The sequence below is a fragment of the Salvelinus alpinus genome, chromosome 30 (genome assembly GCF_045679555.1).
Source record: "Salvelinus alpinus chromosome 30, SLU_Salpinus.1, whole genome shotgun sequence".
Taxonomy (NCBI): Eukaryota; Metazoa; Chordata; class Actinopteri; order Salmoniformes; family Salmonidae; genus Salvelinus; species Salvelinus alpinus.
Window position 1 is genome coordinate 45751589 of NC_092115.1, and position 23745 is coordinate 45775333.

At 42.6% G+C, this 23745-nt stretch overlaps 1 protein-coding gene, 1 long non-coding RNA gene and 1 pseudogene across 2 annotated transcripts; all 3 read left to right on the top strand.

Annotated features, from left to right (window-relative positions):
* The first annotated feature begins 308 nt into the window (after positions 1-308).
* Positions 309-1752, top strand: LOC139559892 (uncharacterized). Its single transcript, XR_011671842.1, has 3 exons — positions 309-397; positions 1196-1253; positions 1661-1752. It is a non-coding gene; the product is annotated as an uncharacterized lncRNA (long non-coding RNA).
* Positions 1753-1812: 60 nt separating this feature from the next.
* On the top strand, positions 1813-4656 carry LOC139559891 (protein FEV-like). The gene is made up of 4 exons (XM_071376331.1): positions 1813-1892; positions 2273-2387; positions 2627-2729; positions 3098-4656. Exons 1-4 carry the CDS (start codon positions 1861-1863, stop codon positions 3433-3435), a joined length of 588 nt encoding a protein of 195 aa, XP_071232432.1. The 5' UTR covers positions 1813-1860; the 3' UTR covers positions 3436-4656.
* Positions 4456-23745, top strand: part of LOC139560042 (DNA ligase 1-like) — a 33920-nt pseudogene continuing 14630 nt past the window's right edge.

The window sequence follows — 23745 nt, forward strand, 5'->3', positions numbered from 1 at the left end:
ATTGTTTTCTGCCCAGGGACTACAGATGAAAATGAGCGATCTAGCTAAATCTGGTGCAATGGCATGTTGTACATGGTCCCTGACAAATAAACAAATACATAAATATGTACACTTTGACATCATTTTGAATGTCACCACACTGGCAAATCATAGCCATCGTTTTAGTTTAACTCTAGATCATGGGATGGTAGGAAAGAAGAACAGGGGAAGGCGTGGAGAGGGAGGAAGGAGGAGGGTAGGAGAGAAAGGTAGATGGGATGGGGGTATAAGCTTGATTCTGACAGACTGCTGTCCCTCAATCTGTCCAGACTTCGTCAAGGGGACTAACAGACAAACGGCTCTTCTCTGCTCATCTGGAGAAGCATCAGCCTACATTTCTGCAACACTGGCCACAGAGGTAACTATAGCATCTTCCTGCTTATATCACATTTCCTCCTCCGCTTGTGTTTGTTTCTTTTTTAACCAGTCCAAACAATAAGAAGTTCACTCAAGGGAAAAATAAAGTTATTCTAGTCTGTTCCTGTAATTGGAGGAATCGTATAGTTTTTTTTAACGAAAAACATCCTCAGTTCAGCTGTGTGCTGTGATGGGCGATTCTGCTTTCATGCTGCAATCGTTTGTCGGTTCTTATAACTGTATTGTATATCTATTTGCTAAGAAGTTGTATATGAAACTCCAAATGACATGAAATTGTCTGCTTTCCTTTCTAAATGTGAGCATTTTACAAACAAACTAATTACATTTTAAGAGACAGTATGTTTTATTTGTCCCATGATTAAATGCACGTTTTAGTCTAGTTTGGTGGAATGGCATTTTTGGAGGCCATCAACAATGATGATACAATCATATTACTTCAGTGTGAAGATGAATCAGGTGCTTAGGATGACATTGGATTTCTATAATAACGTCTTAACATAAATATTTAACATTTATAGAAAAAAATCTTTACACATTTGAAGTGGCTAATATTATTATCGACTGCATTTCTGCTGTGACTGTTTACTGTCATTTGTTATCCACGTCATAAAGAAAGATGAAAGAAAGTGACTTGTACCAGTCATCAATACCGTATTGTGGCAATGAAGATAATCAAACAACTTTACAGACGTTCTCGAATATATGACTTCATTGTGGTGGTGATGATGATCATGATGATTATGGCGATGACGATGAAGATGACGATGATATTTTACAGATGCAGTGTAACTGTCACGCCTCTATAGGATCCCTTCCCTCGCCATATTGGAGCAGAAGTAAGGGTCCCACTTTATATTGTGTCCCTAAAACAGTTGAGTATTTGCATAGTAAGTAATTACATCATTTAGGCACCGGGCAGGCACAGTGTGTGTGCACATTTTACAATGCACTTGCTATCATTGCAAATTGAGGTTTGCGTGGTCGACGTAGGTGTCTGTGTCTATGCATTTCTCTCTGCAAGCGAATCTCAATCGTATTTCATTGATTTGCTCGCATCCTCCCGCCTCTCGCCCTTCTCAAAACTAAATTGGAGACGAAGGTCAGAAGGAAAGGACCGCTGACCTTCTACTACAATACGGTTGAGAAGTAGGTGAGGAGAGAGGATGCGAGGAATGGAAGAAAAACAAACTGATAAACAGCCTATGTGTTTAATCTAACGATTCCTCCTGTCTCTTCCTGTTAGCAGTGTTATTCCCTGATTGGGCATACAAGCCTGCGTGGTCGCCTGGCTCCAGACAGGTGCAGCTGTGGCACTTCCTGTTGGAACTCCTTGGGCGGGGTGAGGGCGGGGCGATCGGATGGGGGGGAGAGTGGGGGGAGTTTGTCATCAGAGACCCTGAGAGGCTGGCGAGGCTGTGGGGAGAAAGGAAAGGCAAACCCCACATGAACTATGACAAGCTGAGCAGAGCACTGAGGTGAGGTGACATAACACACTCACATGGTGATGGTGATGTCTCACAGATGTAACTGTAAATCCACAAACACACAAGTCACGCACGCACGCACGCACACACAGACTCTTCGCTAGGCTCACATACAGTAGCCTCGGTCAGTAGCCTGGTGGATCAGGCTACACATCACAGGAGGCTGGTGGCACCTTAATTGGGGAGGAAGGGCTCGTGGTAATGGCTGGAGCGGAATCAGTGGAATGGTATCAAATACATCAAACACATGGCTTGATGCCGCTCCATTCGCTCCGTTCCAGACATTGTTATGAGCCGTCCTCCCTTCAGCAGCCTCCACTGTTACACATACAGTGTCAATACTACCGTTGCTCCTTCTTTGTTACCAACAGGTACTACTACAACAAGAGGATTCTTCATAAGACCAAAGGGAAGAGATTCACCTACAAGTTTAACTTCAGTAAACTGATCCTGGTTAACTACCCAGGGTACCCACCTTGCCACCAGGTCATTATATCCCCGGTTTATCTCAAGGTGTACGTCCCAAATAGCACCCGGTTCCCTGTAAAGAGCTATGGGCAAAAGTAGTGCACTATACAGGGAATAGGGTTCCATTTAGGACGCAGATAATTTACACATATCCTACCATCTCACAATCATACCAACCTCATTGCATATAAGGATGTGATGTTAGTCAAAAAGAGAAGGTGTTTTCATATCTCCATTACCATCCTTGTCCCTCCCAGCTGGTACAGAGTGCCCCTCTTCCGTTCCCCCTCCCTCCCCCTGAGGGTGGGGTGACTGGGGCCCCACTGTGTGGAGGAGGGAGAGGTGCCATGATGGACAGAGGTAAGATTCCAACCCTCCCTCCCATAAAACCTCATGACAACACACTCCAACATATTGATGATTGATCCATGTCATTCCGATTCAATTTATTTGACGTTACTCAGTGCTCATTTCGGGCTCCAAGATTTCAGGGGCTGTATGTATCAACCTTCTCAGATTAGGAGTGCTGTTTTGCATTTCAGATTACAACGAATACGATTATATGGACAAGAGGGAACTGATCCTAGATCAGCACTCCTACTCTGAGATGCTTAATACATACAGCCCAAACATACAGCCCCTTGTCCTCAAGATATTTGTGCCATCTTTTGATGTAAATCAATGTGCATGTGACTGACTTGACTGTCTGTGTTCCTTTTGATTGACAGCCCTCCAGTGTGTCACACACCCTCTCCTGCTTCCGTACGGCCTCCAGAAGCCCATCCCCTTCCCACAGTCCCACTATCTTCAGGGACACCTACCTTTCCTCTCTGGGCCCCCTCCTCCAGGGAGCTCTAACCCTAACCCGAGTGAACTCTCAGCAGTCCTTCCACCTTCCGCCACCGCTGCTTCACACCTCCACCCCAATGGCTGGCCAACCAAGAATGGCTCAGAGTGGTGTTTGAAGAATATGAACAGAACCGCCACCCTTCGTGTGGGACTGGGAGCCAAAGAGAGTGGGAGCAAAACAGGAGAGAGAAATGTGGGAAATGTCGATGGGGAGTAGAGTCAGAGGAGGGGAAATGCAGGGGAGATCATTTCCTCTTTTGACATTATAATAGGTTTTTGTCTGTGTTTTTTTTGTTGAAAGGCTGTTATTGAAATGACAATTTTATAATAGTATCGTTCCTATTGAGGTTGTTTTATAATATGTTTGTGTGACAAAGCACTTCGTGTATAGAGCAGATAAATGACAACTGTAAAATATGTTTGATGAATTGTATGAGCAGTGCACTTACTTTCTCAACAATCTTCAACAGAGATGTCGTTTATGTGTTATCAAATATTTCACTTGTCAAATTGTTGTCCCGTGCTTTATGAATATAAAAAAATAAAACGATTTGGTCTACCTAAAGACTAATAAAGCATCCCCATAATCACCAGTATCGTACTGTAGTGATACGACTCCACTCCAGCTGGAGACAGTATCACAGCTGCTGGTGTGCTCAACACAACAAAAACATTTCCCCGGGAGAATCGTTCAATCGCATTTCTGCGCAGGTAATGTCTGTGTGGTGTTAGTTTAATTTGAGTGTTAAGAAAGCATAGCGTAAGTAACTTTAACGTTTTAGTACAGTCAGTCTCTTCGACATTATCCAAGTAACTTCATGCGCACTTGACTAAGCCTTTTACAAAAATGGGACCAACAACACAGGTGAACTCAGATTAACAAACAAAAACTCATATCTCAAGGACGAATGACCCATTAACATGTCATTTTCAAAGGTTATGCAATAAACGATATCGACCTACTCGCAGTAAATATGATCGATTCAACAATTCCGCATGTGTAAGAAATTGTAATGGATACTAGTAACTTGTTTTAAACCACTTCTCAACACAAGCTATACTTGGCACAACATGCACCCATCCCCACTATACCCCCACTACTTTGTACCCTTATAAATAACCGCAGACCCACACACACACTCCCCTCCCCCATGAATAGGGCCCTGTGAATACAAACGCACATGCATGATGCATTTGGATGAGACTAAGACAAAGAACTGTGTGAAAAGCCAATGGAATGTCGACATCAGGCCCGGACAGGACTACCCACGACCCAGATCGACCAATCGGAAGGCCAGACTACAAGATCAACCTACTTTGCTTGTTGCCTATATAATCTGTATGAACTGTTTAGAGCGCTCTCTTCCGACGATTCCATACGAGTCAGACAGAAGGAGCCGTGCTGCACGATTTACTAAGATATTTTTACATGTGAATAAACGGCCTTATAATATAATTATCCACCTCGTCCTATGTCTCCACTTGATCTCCTGTCTCCAGTAAACGTTTTATCAACACATGCAAACTGTGCCAAAGAATCGGAGCTGTTTAACGCGTCAGCTACCTAGTGATATGCGTTTTTGAGTCATGTAGATGGAAACTTGCTTACATTATCACTCAGGCAATTTTTTTTTATTTTAGCTTGCTCCACAAAACTCATTCCAGACGTCAGTGAATTTGTAAACTTCGAGTTGGTACTCAAATTGTTTGTTAGGACAAGATAACACCACCTGAAATGGACGAAGCGTCAACCCGTTCTGGTCCCACTGATTTGTGGGAGCTCCCGGATAGAGAAATGATCGCAAACGGTTTATCAGACATTAACATACCTTATTCACAACCTATTAAGGGAGATAGTTATGCACATATTTCAATTCAGTTGATCAAAATAGCATGATTTATAAAGTGAGCACCATTTATCAAACAGTAGAATTCTCGCACAGCGTCCAGGTTTGGTCACTAGACCTAACACGCTAATACTGACTCCAAATTCAAGTTGACACCTACCTAAATAGAAATATAGCTAGCCATGACCTTTGCCTTTTTTTACAGTCCATATTTATGTTTCTGACTTCTCTTCCATTTCCTCTTGCCCTAAAGCTCTTTCTTCCAGTCCCAAACTGGCAAAGGAAAGCAGAGTGATGGACCAGTGAAGGAGAAACTAGAGTAAGTGTTTTAAACCTAGAATCCTTAGTTTCTACATACATTTAATGATGTACAGAACCAGTACACATTTATTTGAGATTCTTCAAATAGCCACCCTTTGCCTTGATGACAGCTTTGCACACTCTTTGCAATCTCTCAACCAGCTTCATAAGGAATGTGTTTCCAAAAGTCTTGAAGGAGTTCTCACATTTGCTGGGCACTTGTTGGCTGCTTTTCCTTCACTCTGCAGTCCAACTCATCCCAAACCATCTCAGTTGGGTTGAGGTCGTTTGATTGGGGAGAGGTCATCTGATGCAGAACTCAATCACTCTCCTTGGTCAAATAGCCCTTACACAGCCTGGAGGTGTGTTTTGGTTCATTTTCTTGTTGAAAAACAAATGATTGTCCCACTAAGCTTAAACCAGATGGGATGGGGTATTGCTGCAGAATGTTGCGGCAGACATGCTAGTTAAGTGTGCCTTGAATTCAAAATAAATCACTAACAGTGTCACCAGCAAAGCAGTCCCACACCATCACTCCTCCATTCTTCACGGTGGGAATCACACGTGGAGATTATCCGTTCACCTACTCTGCGTCTCAAAGACACGGCGGTTGGAACCAAAATTCTGAAATTTGGACTCATCAGACCAAAGGACAGATTTCCACTGGTCTAATGTCCGTTGCTCGTGTTTCTTGGCCCAAGCAAGTCTCTTCTTATTATTCTTGTCCTTTAGTAGTGGTTTCTTTGCAGCAGTTTGACCATGAAGGCCTGATTCACGCAGATTCCTTTGAACAATTGATGTTGAGACGTGTCTGTTACTTGAACTCTGAAGCATTTATTTGGGCTGCAATTTCTGAGGCTGGTAACTCTAATGACCTTATCATCTGCAGCAGAGGTAACTCTGGGTCTTCCTTTCCTGTGGCGGTCCTCATGAGAGCCAGTTTCATCATAGAGGTTGATGGTTTTTGCGACTGAAGAAACTTTCAAGGTTCTTGACATTTTCCACATTGACTGACCTTCATGTCTTAAAGTAATGATGGACTGTCGTTTCTCTTTGCTTATTTGAGCTGTTCTTGCCATAATATGGACTTGGTCTTTTAACAAATAGGGCTACCTTCTGTGTACCACCCCTACCTTTTCACAACACAACTGATTGGCTCAAATGCATTAAGGAAAGCATTTAATTTTATTTTTTCACCTTTATTTAACCAGGTGGCTAGTTGAGAACAAGTTCTCATTTGCAACTGCAACCTGGCCAAGATAAAGCAAAGCAGTTCGACACATACAACAACAGAGTTACACATGGAATAAACAAACATAAAATCAATAATACAGTAGAAAAATCTATATACAGCATGTGCAAATTAGGTAGGATAAGAGAGGTAAGGCAATAAATAGGCTATGGTGGCAAATGAATTACAATATAGCAATTAAACACTGGAATGGTAGGATGTACAGAAGATGAATGTTCAAGTTGAGATACTGGGGTGCAAAGGAGCAAGATAAATAAATACAGTATGGGGATGAGGTAGATTGGATGGGCTATTTACAGGTGCAGTGATCTGTGAGCTGCTCTGACAACTGGTGCTTAAACCCTTTACAATGAAGATCTGTGAAGTTATTTGGATTTTTACTAATTATCTTTGAAAGACAGGGTCCTGAAAAAGAGCCGTTTCTTTTTTTTGCTGAGTTTACCTAAACAGGCAGGGTGACCACTTTGTTTCAACTGCAGATTCTAGCTTTAAGGCCAGGGGTGACGATGGCAGGGTTGTCACCGGGTTTAACTATCTATACAGGAAACTGGTAACCTGCTTTTGAAGGTGGTGGTAGAGTACTTTTCTGCGTCTCAAATGGCACATATTGCAGTACTTTTGACCAGAACTCTATGCGTTCTGGTCAAAAGTAGTGCACTACAAAAAGGAATAGGGTTCCACTTGGGACCTAGCCGTTCCTTGGATGACAAAGCAATTAGCTGTGGTGAAAGCAAACAGACTGGTCTAGGATGATATGATAATTTGTTGCAGTGTCTGTCTATATTTCTTTTCATCCTTGTGTCATGACGTGGCCCTTTTTGGGTATAGCTAGTGGCTTTTCATAACTCACACACAGGTTCTGTTATCTCAGGTCGTAAATTCCTGGAGAAGACTCTCTCCCCCTGGCCATAGAGAGAACAAAGGATTTCACATGCTAACTCCTAAATCCCCAAAATGGGGATTTGATACAAAAGGCCCACTTGTGAGGAGGTGGGAATAGTCCATGGACACTTAAGGGACGGGTATGACGAGTGCGTCATTTGGTGACCTCCGAGAGGACAGGAAACACACAGAACTAGATCTCAGAAAATTTCTCAATTATGGTGTTTGCATCTAATTCTTGTATAAAATGAATGAGTAAAGATGAAACTATTTGTGAAATGTAAGGTGATAAACCTTTCAATGAAGGAGAATTGTATTCCTTTAAAGTGTAACCAAGTCATTGGCTCGCCCCCGTCAGCACAGACATGACCTGGCGTAATGGAACAGCCCTTTTCTACTGTTACGAATAAAAACCCCTCCTGAGGAAATCCTCTTCAAACCACAAAAACCTCAGACTCCGCTAAGGTTGCAATGGTTGTTGAATTCCTAACCATACCACGTGAAGCATTTGCTACACGGGTGAAAATGGTTCAACTCTGAGACTATCGATCCCGACAGAATAAGAGCAAATCTTAGATACTAATTACTAGTCTGCAGCTAGAAATTGTCAACCTGGGATGTGAAGACCGACAACTAGAGGTCGACCGATTAATCGGAATGGCTGATTTTAATTCGGGCCGATTTCAAGTTTTCATAACAATCGGTAATCGGCATTTTTGGATACAGATTATGGCCGATTACATTGCACTCCACAGCAGACTGCGTGGCAGGCTGACTACCTGTTATGCGAGTGCAGCAAGGAGCCAAGGTAAGGTGCTAGCTAGCATTAAACTTATCTTATAAAAAACAATCAATGATGATATTTCTAGTTTATCTAGCTTGTCCTGCGTTGCATATAATCGATGCAGTGCCCGTTAATTTATCATTGAATCACAGCCTACTTCGCTAAACGGGTGATTTAACAAGCGCATTCGCTAAAAAAGCACTGTCGTTGCACCAATGTGTACCTAACTATAAACATCAATGCCTTTCTTAAAATCAATACACAAGTATATATTTTTAAACCTGCATATTTAGTTAATATTGCCTGCTAACATGAATTTCTTTTAACTAGGAAATTGTGTCACTTCTCTTGCGTTCTGTGCAACAGAGTCAGTGTATATGCAGCAGTGTGGGTTGTCTGTGTCACGTTCCTGACCTGTTTTCTTTTGTCTTGTATTTATTTAGTTGGTCAGGGCGTGAGTTGGGTGGGTTTGTCTATGTGTGATTTTCTATGTTGGGATTTTGTGTTCGGCCTGGTATGATTCTCAATCAGAGGCAGCTGTCAATCGTTGTCCCTGATTGAGAATCATACTTAGGCAGCCTGGGTTCCACGTGTGTTTTGTGGGTGTTTGTTCCTGTGTCAGTGTTTGTGCCACACAGGACTGTTTCGGTTTTGTCACGTTTGTTGGTTGTTTTGTATTTTGAAGTGTTTTGTTGACTTTCATTAAATAATGAACACTAACCACTCTGCATTTTGGTCCTCTCCGTCTGTCAGCGAGGACAGCCGTTACAGTCTGGCTCGTTTCGAACTGTGTGAAGACCATTTCTTCCTAACAAAGACAGCCAACTTCTCCAAACGGGGGATGATTTAACAAAAGCGCATTTGCGAAAAAAGCACAATCGTTGCACAAATGTACCTAACCATAAACATCAATGCCTTTCTTAAAATCAATACACAGAAGTATATATATTTAAACCTGCATATTTAGTTAATAGAAATTAATGTTAGCAGGCAATATTAACTAGGGAAATTGTTACTTCTCTTGCATTCATTGCACGCAGAGTCAGGGTATATGCAACAGTTTGGGCCGCCTGGCCCGTTGCGAACTAATTTGCCAGAATTTTACATAATTATGTCAACATTGAAGGTTGTACAATGTAACAGCAATATTTAGTATTTAAATACGGTTCCGTATTTCACTGAAAGAATAAACGTTTCGTTTTCGAAATGATAGTTTCCGGATTTGACCATATTAATGACCTAAGGCTCATATTTCTGTGTGTTATTATATTATAATTAAGTCTATGATTTGATAGAGCAGTCTGACTGAGCAGTGGTAGGCAGCAGCAGGCTTGTAAGCATTCATTCAAACAGCACTTTCCTGCATTTGCCAGCAGCTCTTCGCTGTGCTTCAAGCATTGCGCTGTTTATGACTTCAAGCCTATCAACTCCCGAGATTAGGCTGGCAATACCAAAGTACCTATTAGAACCTCCAATAGTCAAAGGTATATGAAATACAAATGGTATAGAGAGAAATAGTCCTATAACTACAACCTAAAACTTTTTACCTGGGAATATTGAAGACTCATGTTAAAAGGAACCACCAGCTTTCATATGTTCTCATGTTCTGAGCAAGGAACTTAAACCTTAGCTTTTTTACATGGCACATATTGCACTTTTACTTCTCCAACACTTTGTTTTTGCATTATTTAAACCAAATTGAGCATGTTTCATTATTTATTTGAGACTAAATTGATTTTATTGACGTATTATATTAAGTTAAAATAAGTGTTCATTCAGTATTGTTGTAATTGTCATTATTACAAATATATATAAAAATAAATAAACACATTTTAAAAACGGCCGATTTAATCGGTATCGGCTTTCTTTCGGTCCTCCAATAATCGGTATTGGCATTGAAAAATCATAATCGGTCGACCTCTGCCGACAACCGCCGAAACATCTATTCTATGAGAACATTTCGGAACGGTACTCTGAAGTATCCATTTTAACCACGAAAGACTTGATCTTCAGGGAAGCAGAGAGCTAGAGAGACTCGTATGAACTCCAGACAGACGGACGATTCCAAGAAGAGATCACGACGACACACTTGAGCGTAAATATATATTGATTGCAGTTATTCCCAAATGAGTGAGCATTCATGTGCAAAGGAGTAGCATTTCAATTAATATAATTATCAACTGTGTAGTGATTCCTTTTTTCTTTCCCGCTGTTCTCAGTCCACACCCACTTCCATTTGTCCACCAAGCCGTCATATCGGCTTAGCCCACTAGGGAACCTCCCCAATCATTTCCTTGTAACCATATTTGTTTGTTTTTGCATTTCTGTGATTATTTAGTTAGTAAATAAATGATTAAGACAATTGGTGTATGGATGATTCATAGTAAAGGCTGGGTTCGTGCAGATAACCAACAATTTACGACGTTTGGAATGAGACTAACATGAGGTAAAGAATAATTCATTAATTAGACTAATTGATCAGATATTAAATTATCTGAAGAGTTATATTAGGACAATTATAACTTTAATCTTAAGATTTCCTTGGTGCCCTGACTTCCTAGTTAATTACATTTACATGATTAGTTTAATCATGTAATAATAATTACAGAGAAGTGATTTGATAAACAAGTCTTCACTTTTAATGATGACAAAGACACGACACTTGCTAGACCTGTCAAAAGTCCTCTCAAAGTGCAGAATGGAGTCCACAACGAGCCTGATTCGCAAGTAAAAAAGTTCAGTAAACGCAGTCGTCAGATCCTGGACAGTGATGAGGCTCCAGTCGGGAAAGAACAGGCAGTCAAACAGGAACAAGAGGACAGGGCTGTCCTACCCAAGAAGGAAAAGGTAGCTTCTACATTTCCCACCACATTTCCTTCTCTATGTAAACCATCTCTAATAAAAGAGATTATTTGCACACCCTGCACTGGGCCTGTATTCACAAAGCGCCTCATAGTAGGATCAGGTACCCCCTGGCCATGTAATCTTATTCATTAGAATCTAAAAGGCAAAAACAGGTTCTAGATCAGCACTCCTACTTTAAGACCCTTGAAACATATGGCCCCTGGTCTATGCAATTAAAGACAAGAGGCAAAGTGTGTGTGCACGCACACGTGTGTGTGTATATATAGATCTGAGTAAGAACTTTTGTCTTTCCCCCACAGGATGAAGTATTCAAGGCAGTCCCCAACCCCTTGTACCCTGCTGCTGCCCCCGTCACTCCTGCTACACCGGTGACCCCAGCTGCCACCCCTGAAACTGCCACGTCCACCTCACCTTCAGTAATACTCAAGCGCCGGACCGGTCAGTCTCTAAACAAGTCCCTCAGCCTCTAATAACACGCTGTTAACTATCTATCTATCTAATGCAGCTTGCATTTTCAAAGGTGTTTGAAAAATGAAAAACACTCGCATATCTGGTCTTACTCGTTGCAGGAACGTGGGAATTATTACTAAAAGTAAAGAGAAGCTTGCTCACAAGTTGTTTGAAAAAGGAATTAGGCTGCATAATTGCACACATGTGCTCAGTAGTAATGCATCTCTATTTTTCTGTGTCATCTCTGTCGCAAGGAAGCAGTTCCCAAAGAGAAAAGCTGGAGTGGCAGTGAGGAGGAGGTGAAGGAGGAACAAGGACCGCCGAGTGCAAGGGTTGACAAAACACAGGACAGCACAGGTAAGGTTTATTTTCCTCCATTACAAGTGTGTTGCTTCTTACCCCTTGTATTGCATCACTATATTTCTCTCTTTCTCTGTAGAGAATGAAGAGGAAGCGATGGAGGTGGGAGGAGAGGGGGGGGGGGAAGTGTGGATACGCCTAAGGTAGCGCTAAAAAAAACAGAGCAGAAAGAGACCGGTGAAGACTGAAGACGAAGAGAAGGAGAAAGAAATTGATGTGAAAGAGACCATGACAGAAAAGGTGGAGGATGATGGAAAGAAGTTGGAGGAAAAAGAGAAGGGAAAAAGGCCTAAAACTCCAAAGATGGCAGTAAAGGATGACAAAGAAAAGCAGAAAAGTCTTAAAAATGAAAAGGCAGTAAAGGAGCCGAAAGAAACTGAGGACAAAGTGTCACAAAGCCCCCAAGCCAAGAAAGCCCCTATCAGCAATTTCTTTGGTGAGATTTTTCCCCACACACTTACTTCCTCCCTAGCACTGAAACATCCTATATGAATGAGTTTGCTCTCTGCAGTTTGTTTAGAAGAAACCTGCAGGAGAAACAAGTGTGTCAAATGGCATCCTATTCCCTATATAGTGCACTACTTTTGACCAGAGCCGTATAGGCCCAAACAATTTTAGTGCATTATATAGGGTGCCATTCGGGCCTTAACCTAACTTTGCTATGGGAAGTTTAGAAGAAATCTGAAGTGGTGTAAGAGGCTTATAAGCTGCAGAGATGGCAGTGGAACAAGTAAATGGAACATGCTTTGTACTTCTCTGTTATCTAGCTCCCAGGAAAGCAGCTGTGAAGATGGAGAAACCAGAGGAGAAAAGCGTGGAAGACAAAAAGGAGTAAAAGCGTGGGAAGACAAAAAAAAGTGTAGAAGACAAAAAGGAGAAGAGCGAGGGGTACAAAAAGAAGAGCGAGGGAGAAAGAAAGCTGAGCGCGGAGAAGGGGAAGAGGTGGCTAGTATCACTGAGGACGTTAAAGACAAGAAAGGGTAAGAGGGAGACAACTGCCAATAATGCATATATTTACTTTACACCAGTGGTCACCAACCGATCTCCAAGCCATTCCTTTTTTAAATTATTGTTTTGTACTTTTGACCTGTTTTTCCTCCCTAATTTTGTGATTATCCAATTGGTAGTTAGTCTTGTCCCATCGCTGTGACGGTCGAGAGCCATGCGTCCTCCGAAAAACGACTCTGCCAAGCCACATTGCTTCTTGACACACTGCTCCCTTGACCCGGAAACCAGCCGCACCAATGTGCCTGAGGAAACACCGTTCAGCTGGGCTACACCATTTTGTGATGCAAAACATGGGCTAGGCTACATGATGCATGCGACAGATTTGAAAAAGTTGCACACACAAAAAAAAGGCATGTGCTGTGCATCATTCACAAGTGATAATATTCTCACCATTCAGACTATTCTCAATTTAATCTTGTCTTTAAATGTGTGTGAAATGTGTTTTGATTTCAAATGGGACATTTATCATGCACCTGTCAGAGCAGGGGGCAGTGTAAAAACAAAAGACGTCATCGGTATGCACTTGAATAGCAAATGACGCTTTTCCCACTGCTCATTTTCATGCCAGCCAGGCAGGCTACTCTAGTTGTAAAGATTTAGAAAAGTGCTTAATCTATGGAAAGTTGAGAAATAAATATAATAGTCCTAGCCTATAGAAAGCTAATGGGTCCTCTATTAAAAAGAGGCCATCAACTCTGTTTTCTCATGCAATTGCCTAGCCTATAGAAATGTGCCGCATAAACACTTTATTCCCCACATCAACCAGTTATGAGGAGCTGGCTCTCGCTGCCAAACAGGTTCCACTCAAACTCGGAATACCAGGGCACTCATTAAGTGTAATTTCATTTGTATTGATGTCTGAGTGATTTAGAAGGACAATAGAGTGCTGAGTACTGGGCATTAGCGACTGGCTGTTAAGCAAGTTTGGTAGGCTACTAACGACCATCAGAGACATCAGAGCAGTTTTGGAGAAGCCTAGATACCGTGGCTCAATGGTCATGTGGAATTTCACTGCGGTCATGACTCCTGACTGCCGTTGTGGGGGTAATACAGTTAAGTGGTAGTACAGAGGAGAAAAATCCCAGGGAAATCAAGTTAGTGGCAGCTGTACAAATAACTAATCCAAAGGACTTTGACTTTTCAAACAAATCAAATTTTATTTGTCACATGCGCCGAATACAACAGGCATGCTTACTTTACAAGCCCTTAACCAAAAATGCAGTTAAGAAGATATCTCCCCCCCAAAATAATAAGAGATAAGAATAACAAATGATTAAAGAGCAGCAGTAAATAACAATAGCGGGGCTATACACTGGGGGTACCGGTACAGAGTCAATGTGCGGAGGCACCGGTGTCGAGGTAATATGTCCATGTAGGTAGAGTTATTAAAGTGACTATGCATAGATAGAGTAGCAGCAGTGTTCCAGATGGGGGGGGGGGGCAATGAAAATAGTCTGGGTAGCCATTTGATTAGATGTTCAGGAGTCTTATGGCTTGAGGGTAGAAGCTATTTAGGAGCCTCTGGGACCTAGAATTGGCACTCTGGTACCGCTTGCCGAGCGAGAGAGACCAGTCTATGACTAGGGTGGCTGGAGTCTTTGACCATTTTTAGGGCCTTCCTCTGACACTGCCTGGTATAGAGGTCCTGGATGGCAGAAAGCTTAGCCCCAGTGATGTACTGGGCCGTACGCACTACCCTCTGTAGTGCCTTGCCGTCGGAGACCGAGAAGTTGCCATACCAGGCAGTGATGCAACCCGTCAGGATGCTCTCGATGGTGCAGCTGTAAAACCTTTTGAGGATCTGAGGACCCATGCCAAATATTTTCAGTCTCCTGGGGGGGGGGTTGGTTTTGTCGTGCCCTCTTCACGACTGTCTTGGTGTGCTTGGACCATGTTAGTTTGTTGGTGATGTGGACGCCAAGTAACTTGAAGCTCTCAACCTGCTCCACTACAGCCCTGTCGATGAGAATGGGGGCGTGCTCGGTCCTCCTTTTCTTGTAGTCCACAATCCTCTCCTTTGTCTTGATCATGTTGAGGGAGAGGTTGTTGTCCTTGCACCACATGGTCAGGTCTCTGACCTCCTCCCTATAAGCGGTCTCATCATTGTCGGTGATGAGGCCTACCACTGTTGTGTCATCGGCTAACTTAATGATGGTGTTGAAGTCGTGCCTGGCCGTGCAGTCATGAGTGAACAGGGAATACAGGAGGGGACTAAGCACACACCTGAGGGGGCCCCCGTGTTGAGGATCAGCGTGGCGATTGTGTTGTTACCTACCCAGTTGCAGAGGGAGGTGTTTAGTCCCAGGGTCCTTAACTTAGTGATGAGCTTTTAGGGCACTCTGGTGTTGAACGCTGAGCTGTAGTCAATGAATAGCATTCTCACATTTATTTTGTCCAGGTGTGAAAGGGCAGTGTGGAGTGCAATAGAGATTGCATCATCTGTGGATCTGTTGGTACAGTATGCAAATTGGAGTGGGTCTAGGGTTTCTGGGATAATAGTGTTGATGTAAGCCATGACCAGCCTTTCAAAGCATTACATGGCTACAGACGTGAGTGCTACGGGTCGGTAGTCATTTAGGCAGGTTACCTTAGTGTTCTTGGGCACAGGGACTATGGTGGTCTGCTTGAAAAATGTTGGTAATACAGACTCAGTCAGGGGTAGGTTGAAAATGCCAGTGAAGACACTTGCCAGTTGGGTCAGCGCATGCTCAGGGTGCACGTCCTGGTAATCCGTCTGGCCCTGCAGCCTTGTGAATGTTGACCTGTTTAAAGGTCTTACTCACGTCGGCCAAGGAGAGCGTGATCACACAGTCGTCCGGAACAGCTGATGCTCTCATGCATGTTTCAGTGTTACTTTCCTCGAAGCGAGCATAGTAGTTATTTAGCTCGTCTGGTAGGCTCGTGTCACTGTACAGCTCTCGGCTGTGCTTCCTTTTGTAGTCTGTAATAGTTTGCAGGCCCTGCCACATCCGACAAGCGTCGGAGCCGGTGTAGTACGATTCGAGCTTAGTCCTGTATTGACACTTTGCCTGTTTGTTGGTTCGTCGGGGGGCATAGCAGGAATTCTTATAAGCTTCCGGGTTAGAGTCCCGCTCCTTGAAAGCGTAGCTCTACCCTTTAGCTCAGTGTGAATGTTGCCTGTAATCGATGGCTTCTGGTTGGGGTATGTACATACAGTCACTGTGGGAACGACATCCTCGATGCACTTATTGATAAAGCCAGTGACTGATGTGGTGTACTCCTCCATGCCATCTGAAGAATCCCTGAACATATTCCAGTCTGTGCTAGCAAAACAGTCTTGTAGTTTAGCATCTGCTTCATCTGACCACTTTTTTATAGACCGAGTATCTGGGGCTTCCTGCTTTTAATTTTTGCTTGTAAGCAGGTATCAAGAGGATATAATTATGGTCAGATTTGCCAAATGGAGAGCGAGGGAGAGCTTTGTAAGTGTCACTGTGTGGAGTAAAGGTGGTCTAGAATTTTTTTCCATCTGGTTGCACATTTCACATGCTGTTGTGCAAATGTAATAGACAATTAGCACATTTGTGGCCTGCTGGAGGTCATTTTGCAGGGCTCTGGCAGTGCTCCTCCTTGCACAAAGGCGGAGGTAGCGGTCCTGCTGCTGGGTTGTTGCCCTCCTACGGCCTCTTCCACGTCTCCTGATGTACTGGCCTGTCTCCTGGTAGCGCCTCCATGCTCTGGACACTACGCTGACAGACACAGCAAACCTTCTTGCCACAGCTCGCATTGATGTGCCATCCTGGATGAGCTGCACTACCTGAGCCACTTGTGTGGGTTGTAGACTCCGTCTCATGCTACCACTAGAGTGAAAGCACCGCCAGCATTCAAAAGTGACCAAAACATCAGCCAGGAAGCATAGGAACTGAGAAGTGGTCTGTGGTCACCACCTGCAGAACCACTCCTGTAATGGGGGAGTCTTGCTAATTGCCTATAATTTCCACCTTTTGTCTATTCCATTTGCACAACAGCATGTGAAATGTATTGTCAATCAGTGTTGCTTCCTAAGTGGACAGTTTGATTTCACAGAAGTGTGATTGACTTGGAGTTACATTGTGTTGTTTAAGTGTTCCCTTTATTTTTTTGAGCAGTGTATTTTCTGTCTAGGAAAACTATAGTTGCACGTCCCTGATCACTCTATTGAAGCAAGAGGTTGACTTTTAGTATAAAACGCGACCCCTGTCAATACACTGCTGCACTCACCTGCTCCCGCGTTCTCCACCTGTGGACCATTTACAGACACATGATTGGCTCAACTGTTCTGGTGAACTACGGTAAGTTTCATAATGTGACCGGTGAAATTAACTCCATCTGCTTTATCTCCTACAGTATTGCACAAGTTGACTGCGGGTATTTACTTAAAGTAGCTACATATTAAAATGTATTACAACTTTAAAGAAATGGTTTCAACGGTATTGACAAATCATCCCGTGGCTATTTCCAAATACCCGGATATACGGTGTTTACCGTCCATGCCTATAACTTCCATCGTCAGCCAAGTAAAATACATGACCCTAAAGTCGACAAATTAAAACGGTAGAAAATGTCTTGACGAAAATGCAGGTTCTTTCAATCGCGTTCATCTCTACTCCGCCCGTCTGCCTCCCTTTTCTATCGGTCTTGATTTGAGCTAGTGAAGTGCAACATTGTGTCAAATCAATCAACTGGGTGCCACCCAAAGCTGTGACATTGTATCAACTAGCCTATTCCGGGCCAGCAGTTTCCTGCACGACAGCTGTTTTTGCGCAAGGGAAAAGTGTTCAGGTATTTTATGTTTCCACTGGATATATAGGATCATTAGATCATAATATTTTGCTCTTTCACACCGAGGCTTGGTGATTATCGAGGCCAGGAGAGTGTTATAAAGATATTTTCAAGTACTGTGAGGAACTATTGTTGTCATTCACAATGGATGAACAAATAATACTTTGTTGACTTACTGTGTGAGGTGAAGAAAAAATTACTGAGAAGCTCAGCTCATTAGTGATGGTGCTTAAAGACAATCAGAAATCAGACAATCCCAGCAGCTTTGCTGTTTTTGACACTCAAACTGGTGCTCCTGGCAGCTACTACCATACCCCGTTCAAAGGCACATTCACCCACCGAATGGCACACAATCAATGTCTCAAGGCTTAAAAAGAATTTGAACTCTCATCCCCTTCATCTACACTGATTTGAAGTGGATGATTTAACAGGGGACGTCAGTAAGGGATCATAGCATTCACCTGGATTCACCTAGTCAGTCTGCCATGGAAAGAGCAGGTGTTCCTAATGTCATGAGATTGGGGAGAAAAAAAGTGTAAAATTACAACAACAAAAGACCAAAAAAAAGTCTTTATTTTCACCATTATTGAACTGATTCTGTTACAACAAGTATTTCTGGTGAGTATTTTTCTGGATAACTGTGCTCATCCCTAGTTTGGGCTCAGACGGACAGATGCAATGCTATTTTAAACATTTGGACCGGATACCGATCTGTAGCAGTGAACCGTAACATCTCTAGTATTTTTTGTATGCATGGGCGGTATAGCGTGTTTGTATTTTACGATATACCGGTATTAATGCACGGACCGGTTAGAGTTTTTACTTTACGGTATTTGAATGTTTGTTTTGTTAAAGGTGATACGCCGTGTGTAACATCCATTTTTATAGTTTACTTCGCTACTTCAGACATCTCTCTCAGCATGCCGCTTTCCATACAGACCTAGCCCCGCCCCCTGTCACTCAAGGAGCGCACGTGTTGTTCCTAGACCATGCGACACTTGCGTTCAGTCTGCATGGTCAATGCAGCGTATGCAGCAATGTTGATGACAATGATGCTGTTTTCATTTTGCTTCTTAGTATAAAACCAATGGAGTTGTATAATTACACTATTAGTTTGTTTCTTACATCTGCGAACAGCTAGTTTGTCTTTTCTTAGCAAGTTGGGCCTAAATCTTGTTAGCTGCTAATTGTTAGCCACTAACGCTAATCGCTAGCTAGCTAATAAATGTACTGAGTCAGAGCAAAGGTAATTAGCTAACGTAAACTCACCCCATTCCGTACAAATGTGCGCAACCGCAACATTCATACGAGGCTACAAAGAAAACTAATGGGACTGTAGCGACTGTGTTGACTTCAAAATTGGGGGTGTGAACTACGTTTCTATTCAAGCGTTGATCGACATGGTAATGGCTCTATAGTATTGGAGAAAAGTTGAAAAAACAGACCCTCCGTTATCCATCTCTCTCCTTCTCACTATCACGCATTAGTTTCGCTTCCCCACCCGCCATTTTTTTAAAGGCCCGACGGAGCTAATTGCCTTGTTGAATTATGCAGAAACAGGCAGCGTGCGGGTCATGTAATTGATTATGTTGGAAAGGGGAGAAATTGTGCTTTACAATGGTATTGACATTACAGTTGATCTGGAAGTATTACATTTTGGGGCGCTAAAATAAGGTCAATTGTACGGACCAAGGCGATTTACAAAAGTGAGTGAGTTTACATTATACAGCCTGATAATAGCAGTGATTGTGTAGACTTAAATCAGCATGTTATTTGTGCAACAGTATCTTCTAAATCAGAGGAATAAGCAAAGCAAGAACATGTTGGCTACATTAAATAGCTAAGAGCGAACGTTACATTTTGACAAAGATTACAGGGTCCCCTAGGAAACACTTGTCAACACTTTGGTTCCTACCCTGTCACAATAACTCTTCCCTGGCATTTTTATTCATTGTCATGTCAAACACTATTCAAATTGCCCCCTATTATATTGTAAGTATAGAATGATTACGCTAATTATATTTCCATGATTCCAACTGTTCACCCAAACATGCAACATTTGGTCAAAAATAAGGCCTAGATAGTTTCCCCCCCAATTTCGTGGTATCCATTTGGTAGTTAGTCCTGTCTCATCACTGCAACTCCCGTACGGACTCTGGAACAACCCAACCAAGCCCACTTAACCCGGAAGCCAGCCGCACCAATGTGTCGGAGGACACCTTGGTGCACCTGGCGACCTTGTCAGCGTGGTCTGCGCCCGGCCCACCACAGGAGTTGCTAGTGCGCGATGGGACAAGGACATCCCTGCCGGCCAAACCCACCCCTAACCCGGACGACGCTGGGTCAATTTTGCGCTGCCCCATGGGTCTCCCGGTCGTGGCTGACTGCTACAGAGCCTGGACTCGAACCCAGTATCTCTAGTGGCACTGCAATGCCTAGACCACTGCGCCACACGGGAGGCCCTAAGGCCTTGATTGTTTGTCCGTATCGTCCAGCCTACGTGAGTGTGGAAATTAACTCAAATGAGTACAGGAAATGCAGAAATGTATCATATTTATTTTTGGTTGAATTGAACAGTATAAAACAGTCAGAATGGAGAAAGACCCATTTGAAATCACTTGTATGTGTTGTCACCCAAGGGTCACACACTACTCATGAATACCGGCATTTCTTTTTCAAATACCGTGATATGATATTTTGGCCATATCGCTCAGCCCTATATGCATGTTCATTTCTCAGGGTGCTTCCCTAATGGCAACCTATTCCCTATAAAGTGCACTACTTTTTACCTGAAATGTTTTCTTCATTGAGTTGAATAGTGCATTGTATACTGTATTAATGTCAATTGTTTCTCCCACCAGACAGAAGACGGACCAGGCCCAGTACGACCCGTCCAGACCCAACTACCACCCGGTGGACAACGCCTGCTGGGGGTGGGGACAGAGGTACGTCCAACCCCCTTGTCACAATTTCACACCCCTCTGTTATATACCTCAACCTGGGTCGTGTTCACTAGGTACTAAACGAAAGCAAAGGGGACGAATCGGAGAGGGACTACCTGAACTTGTCCAACAAATGCTTGTTTTAGTTTTCTGTTCCAAATTGTTTTGCGACAGTGTGCATTTATGAATACTAAATATTGAACAACCTGCACAATACTTTGATTTACATAATGTCTCTCAATGGAGGTGTTTTGACTCTCATTTTCTCTTTCACAGGGTCCCTTATTCAGCTGTTTCATGTACCTTTGAGAAGATTGAGGAAGACTGGCAGGTAAGCTTTTTCCCTAATGTTTGTGCATGTGGAGCTGGCAGCAACTACATTAGCTATTGGCCCAGTTGCAGGATGCAACCTAACCTATTGAGATGAGTCAGATGGTCTGTGTCCCAAATGGCATCCTATTTCCTACATAGTGCAGTTCTTTTGACCAGAGCACTGGTCAAAAGCTGTGCATTATATAAGGAAGAGGGTGCTTATAAGCTCTGGTCAAAAGTAGTGCCCTATAGGGAGTCATTTGGGACGCAGGCAGAGTGTAGATGAGTCCGATGTGTGTGCTGAGTTGAGTTTTCTCTCTTTCTGTTCTTCCTCAGAGGACCTGCTGAGCTGTGTTTACCTGTGTCTCAATCAGTTGGGTCCTGCTTACCTGGGACTGGAGCTGGGAGTGGGAGAAACTGTACTGATGAAAGCTGTTGCCCAAGCAATTGGTAAGGGACATACACTTGCATGTGAGCACACACACAAACTTTTGCACAAGTAACTGGTATGACACACGTACTCAAACACACCTTTGTTATTAATTCTCTTACTTTGCTTTCGGGCTTAGAATTCTATCACATCTTACTGTTTTTATTTTTCTTGTTGCCAGAGCGACAGTTGGACAAAATCAAGGCAGAGGCTGCAGAGAAGGGCGACTTGGGGCTGGTGGAGGAGAGTTCCCGTAGCAACCAGAGAATGTTCCAGCCAGCCAATCTGACGGCAGGGGGCGTGTTCAACAAACTGAAAGACATCGGGAACATGAGTGGGAACTCTGAGTTTTGTCTGTCTGATGTTTACATTAACATCCTCAATGTTTTTGATACATTTACTGATTAAAAACCACAGTCTTCTGCTGTCCAGGGAATGGAATGATGAGTTGATTTGTAATCAGTCTAGAATTTGATGAAAAGGCATGGATTCCTTTATGCTTTTCGTCAGTTAGATACTAATATCTAGTGTGCATCTCAAATGGCATCCCTATATAGTTCACTACTTTTGACTTGGGCCCTGGTCAGAAGCAGTGCACTATATACAGTGCCTTCAGAAAGTATTCATACCCTTTATTCAAAATGTTGTCACAGCCTGAATTCGAAAGTGATTAATATTTTTTGCTCACCCGTCAACACACAATACCCCATAATGACAAAGTGAAAATGTTTTTATAAATGTTTGCAAATGTATTGAAAATGAAATATAGAAATATCATTTCTATAAGTATTCACACCCCTTTGCGATGACACTCCAAATTGAGCTGAGGTGCATCCAATTTCCTTTGATCATCCTTGATGTCACTACAACTTGATTGGAGTCATCCTGTGTCCAATTCAGTTGTTTGGACATGAATTTGAAAAGACACACACCTGTCTATATAAGGTCCCACAGTTGACCGTGCATGTCAGGGCAGAAACTATACCATGCAGTCCAAGAAACTGTCCATAGATCTCCGAGATAGGATTGTGATGAGGCATAGATCTGGGGAAGGATATAAAACAATTTATTATAGAGTTGAAAGTTTCCAAGAGCACAGTGGTCTCCATCATTGGGAAATTGAAAAAAATAGGGGAGATGACCAAGAACCCAATGACCACTCTGACAGAACTACGTGGCTGCGATGGGAGAACCTGCCAGACGGAAGCCACTCTTGAGAAAATGGCACATGCTGGCACGCCCAGAGTTTGTAAAAAGGCATGTGAAAGACTGTTTTAACCATTTTGTCTGAGTGCAAAGCTCTGTCTGGAGAAAACCAGGCACAGCACATCTAACACCATCTAACACCATTTTTTAGTCACGTTTATAAATAGTTATTTGGTCAGAATATGTGAGAGTCAGAAAAATATCCGGACGTTCTGGGAAAAAGATGCTACGTTAGCACAATGTATAACCACTGATTTCAGCTCTAAATATGCACATTTTCAAACAAAACATAAGTGTATGTATAACCTGATGTTATAGGACTGTCATCTGATGAAGGTTAGTGAAAATTAATATCTTTTGCTGGTTTATTCGCTATCGCTTACGTGCCTATTGCTATCGCTAACGTGCCTTGATGAATGAATGCGGTAGTGTGGTAGGCTATTGTAGTAAGCTAATATAATGCTATATTGTGTTTTCGCTGTAAAACACTTAAAAAATCTGAAACATTGGCTGGATTCACAAGATGCTTGTCTTTCATTTGCTGTACACAATGCATTTTTCAGAAATGTTTTATGATGAGTATTTAGATATTCCACGTTGGTCTCTATAATTACTCTGGCTGCTTCGGTGCTATTTCTGACGGTAGCTGTGATGGTAACTGCAATGTAAAACTGATTTATAGCTCAAATATGCAAATATTTTGAACAAAACATAGATTTATTGTGTAACATGTTATAAGACTGTCATCTGATGAAGTTGTTTCTTGGTTAGTTTGGTTGGTTCTTGGTTAGTTAGGTTGGCTTTGTGCATGCTACCTGTGCTGTGAAAAATGTCTGTCCTTTTTTGTATTTGGTGGTGAGCTAACAAATATACGTGCTGTTTTCGCTGTAAAACATTTAAAAAATCGGACATGTTGACTGGATTCACAAGATGTGTATCTTTCATTTGCTGTATTGGACTTGTTAATGTGTGAAAGTTAAATATTTCTCTAAAATATTTTTTGAATTTCGCGCTCTGCCTTTTCAGTGGAATGTGGGAGGAGTTCCGCTAGCGGAACCCCGGGGCCAGACAGGTTTAAGAATCTGCAAGGAAGAATGGGAGAAAATC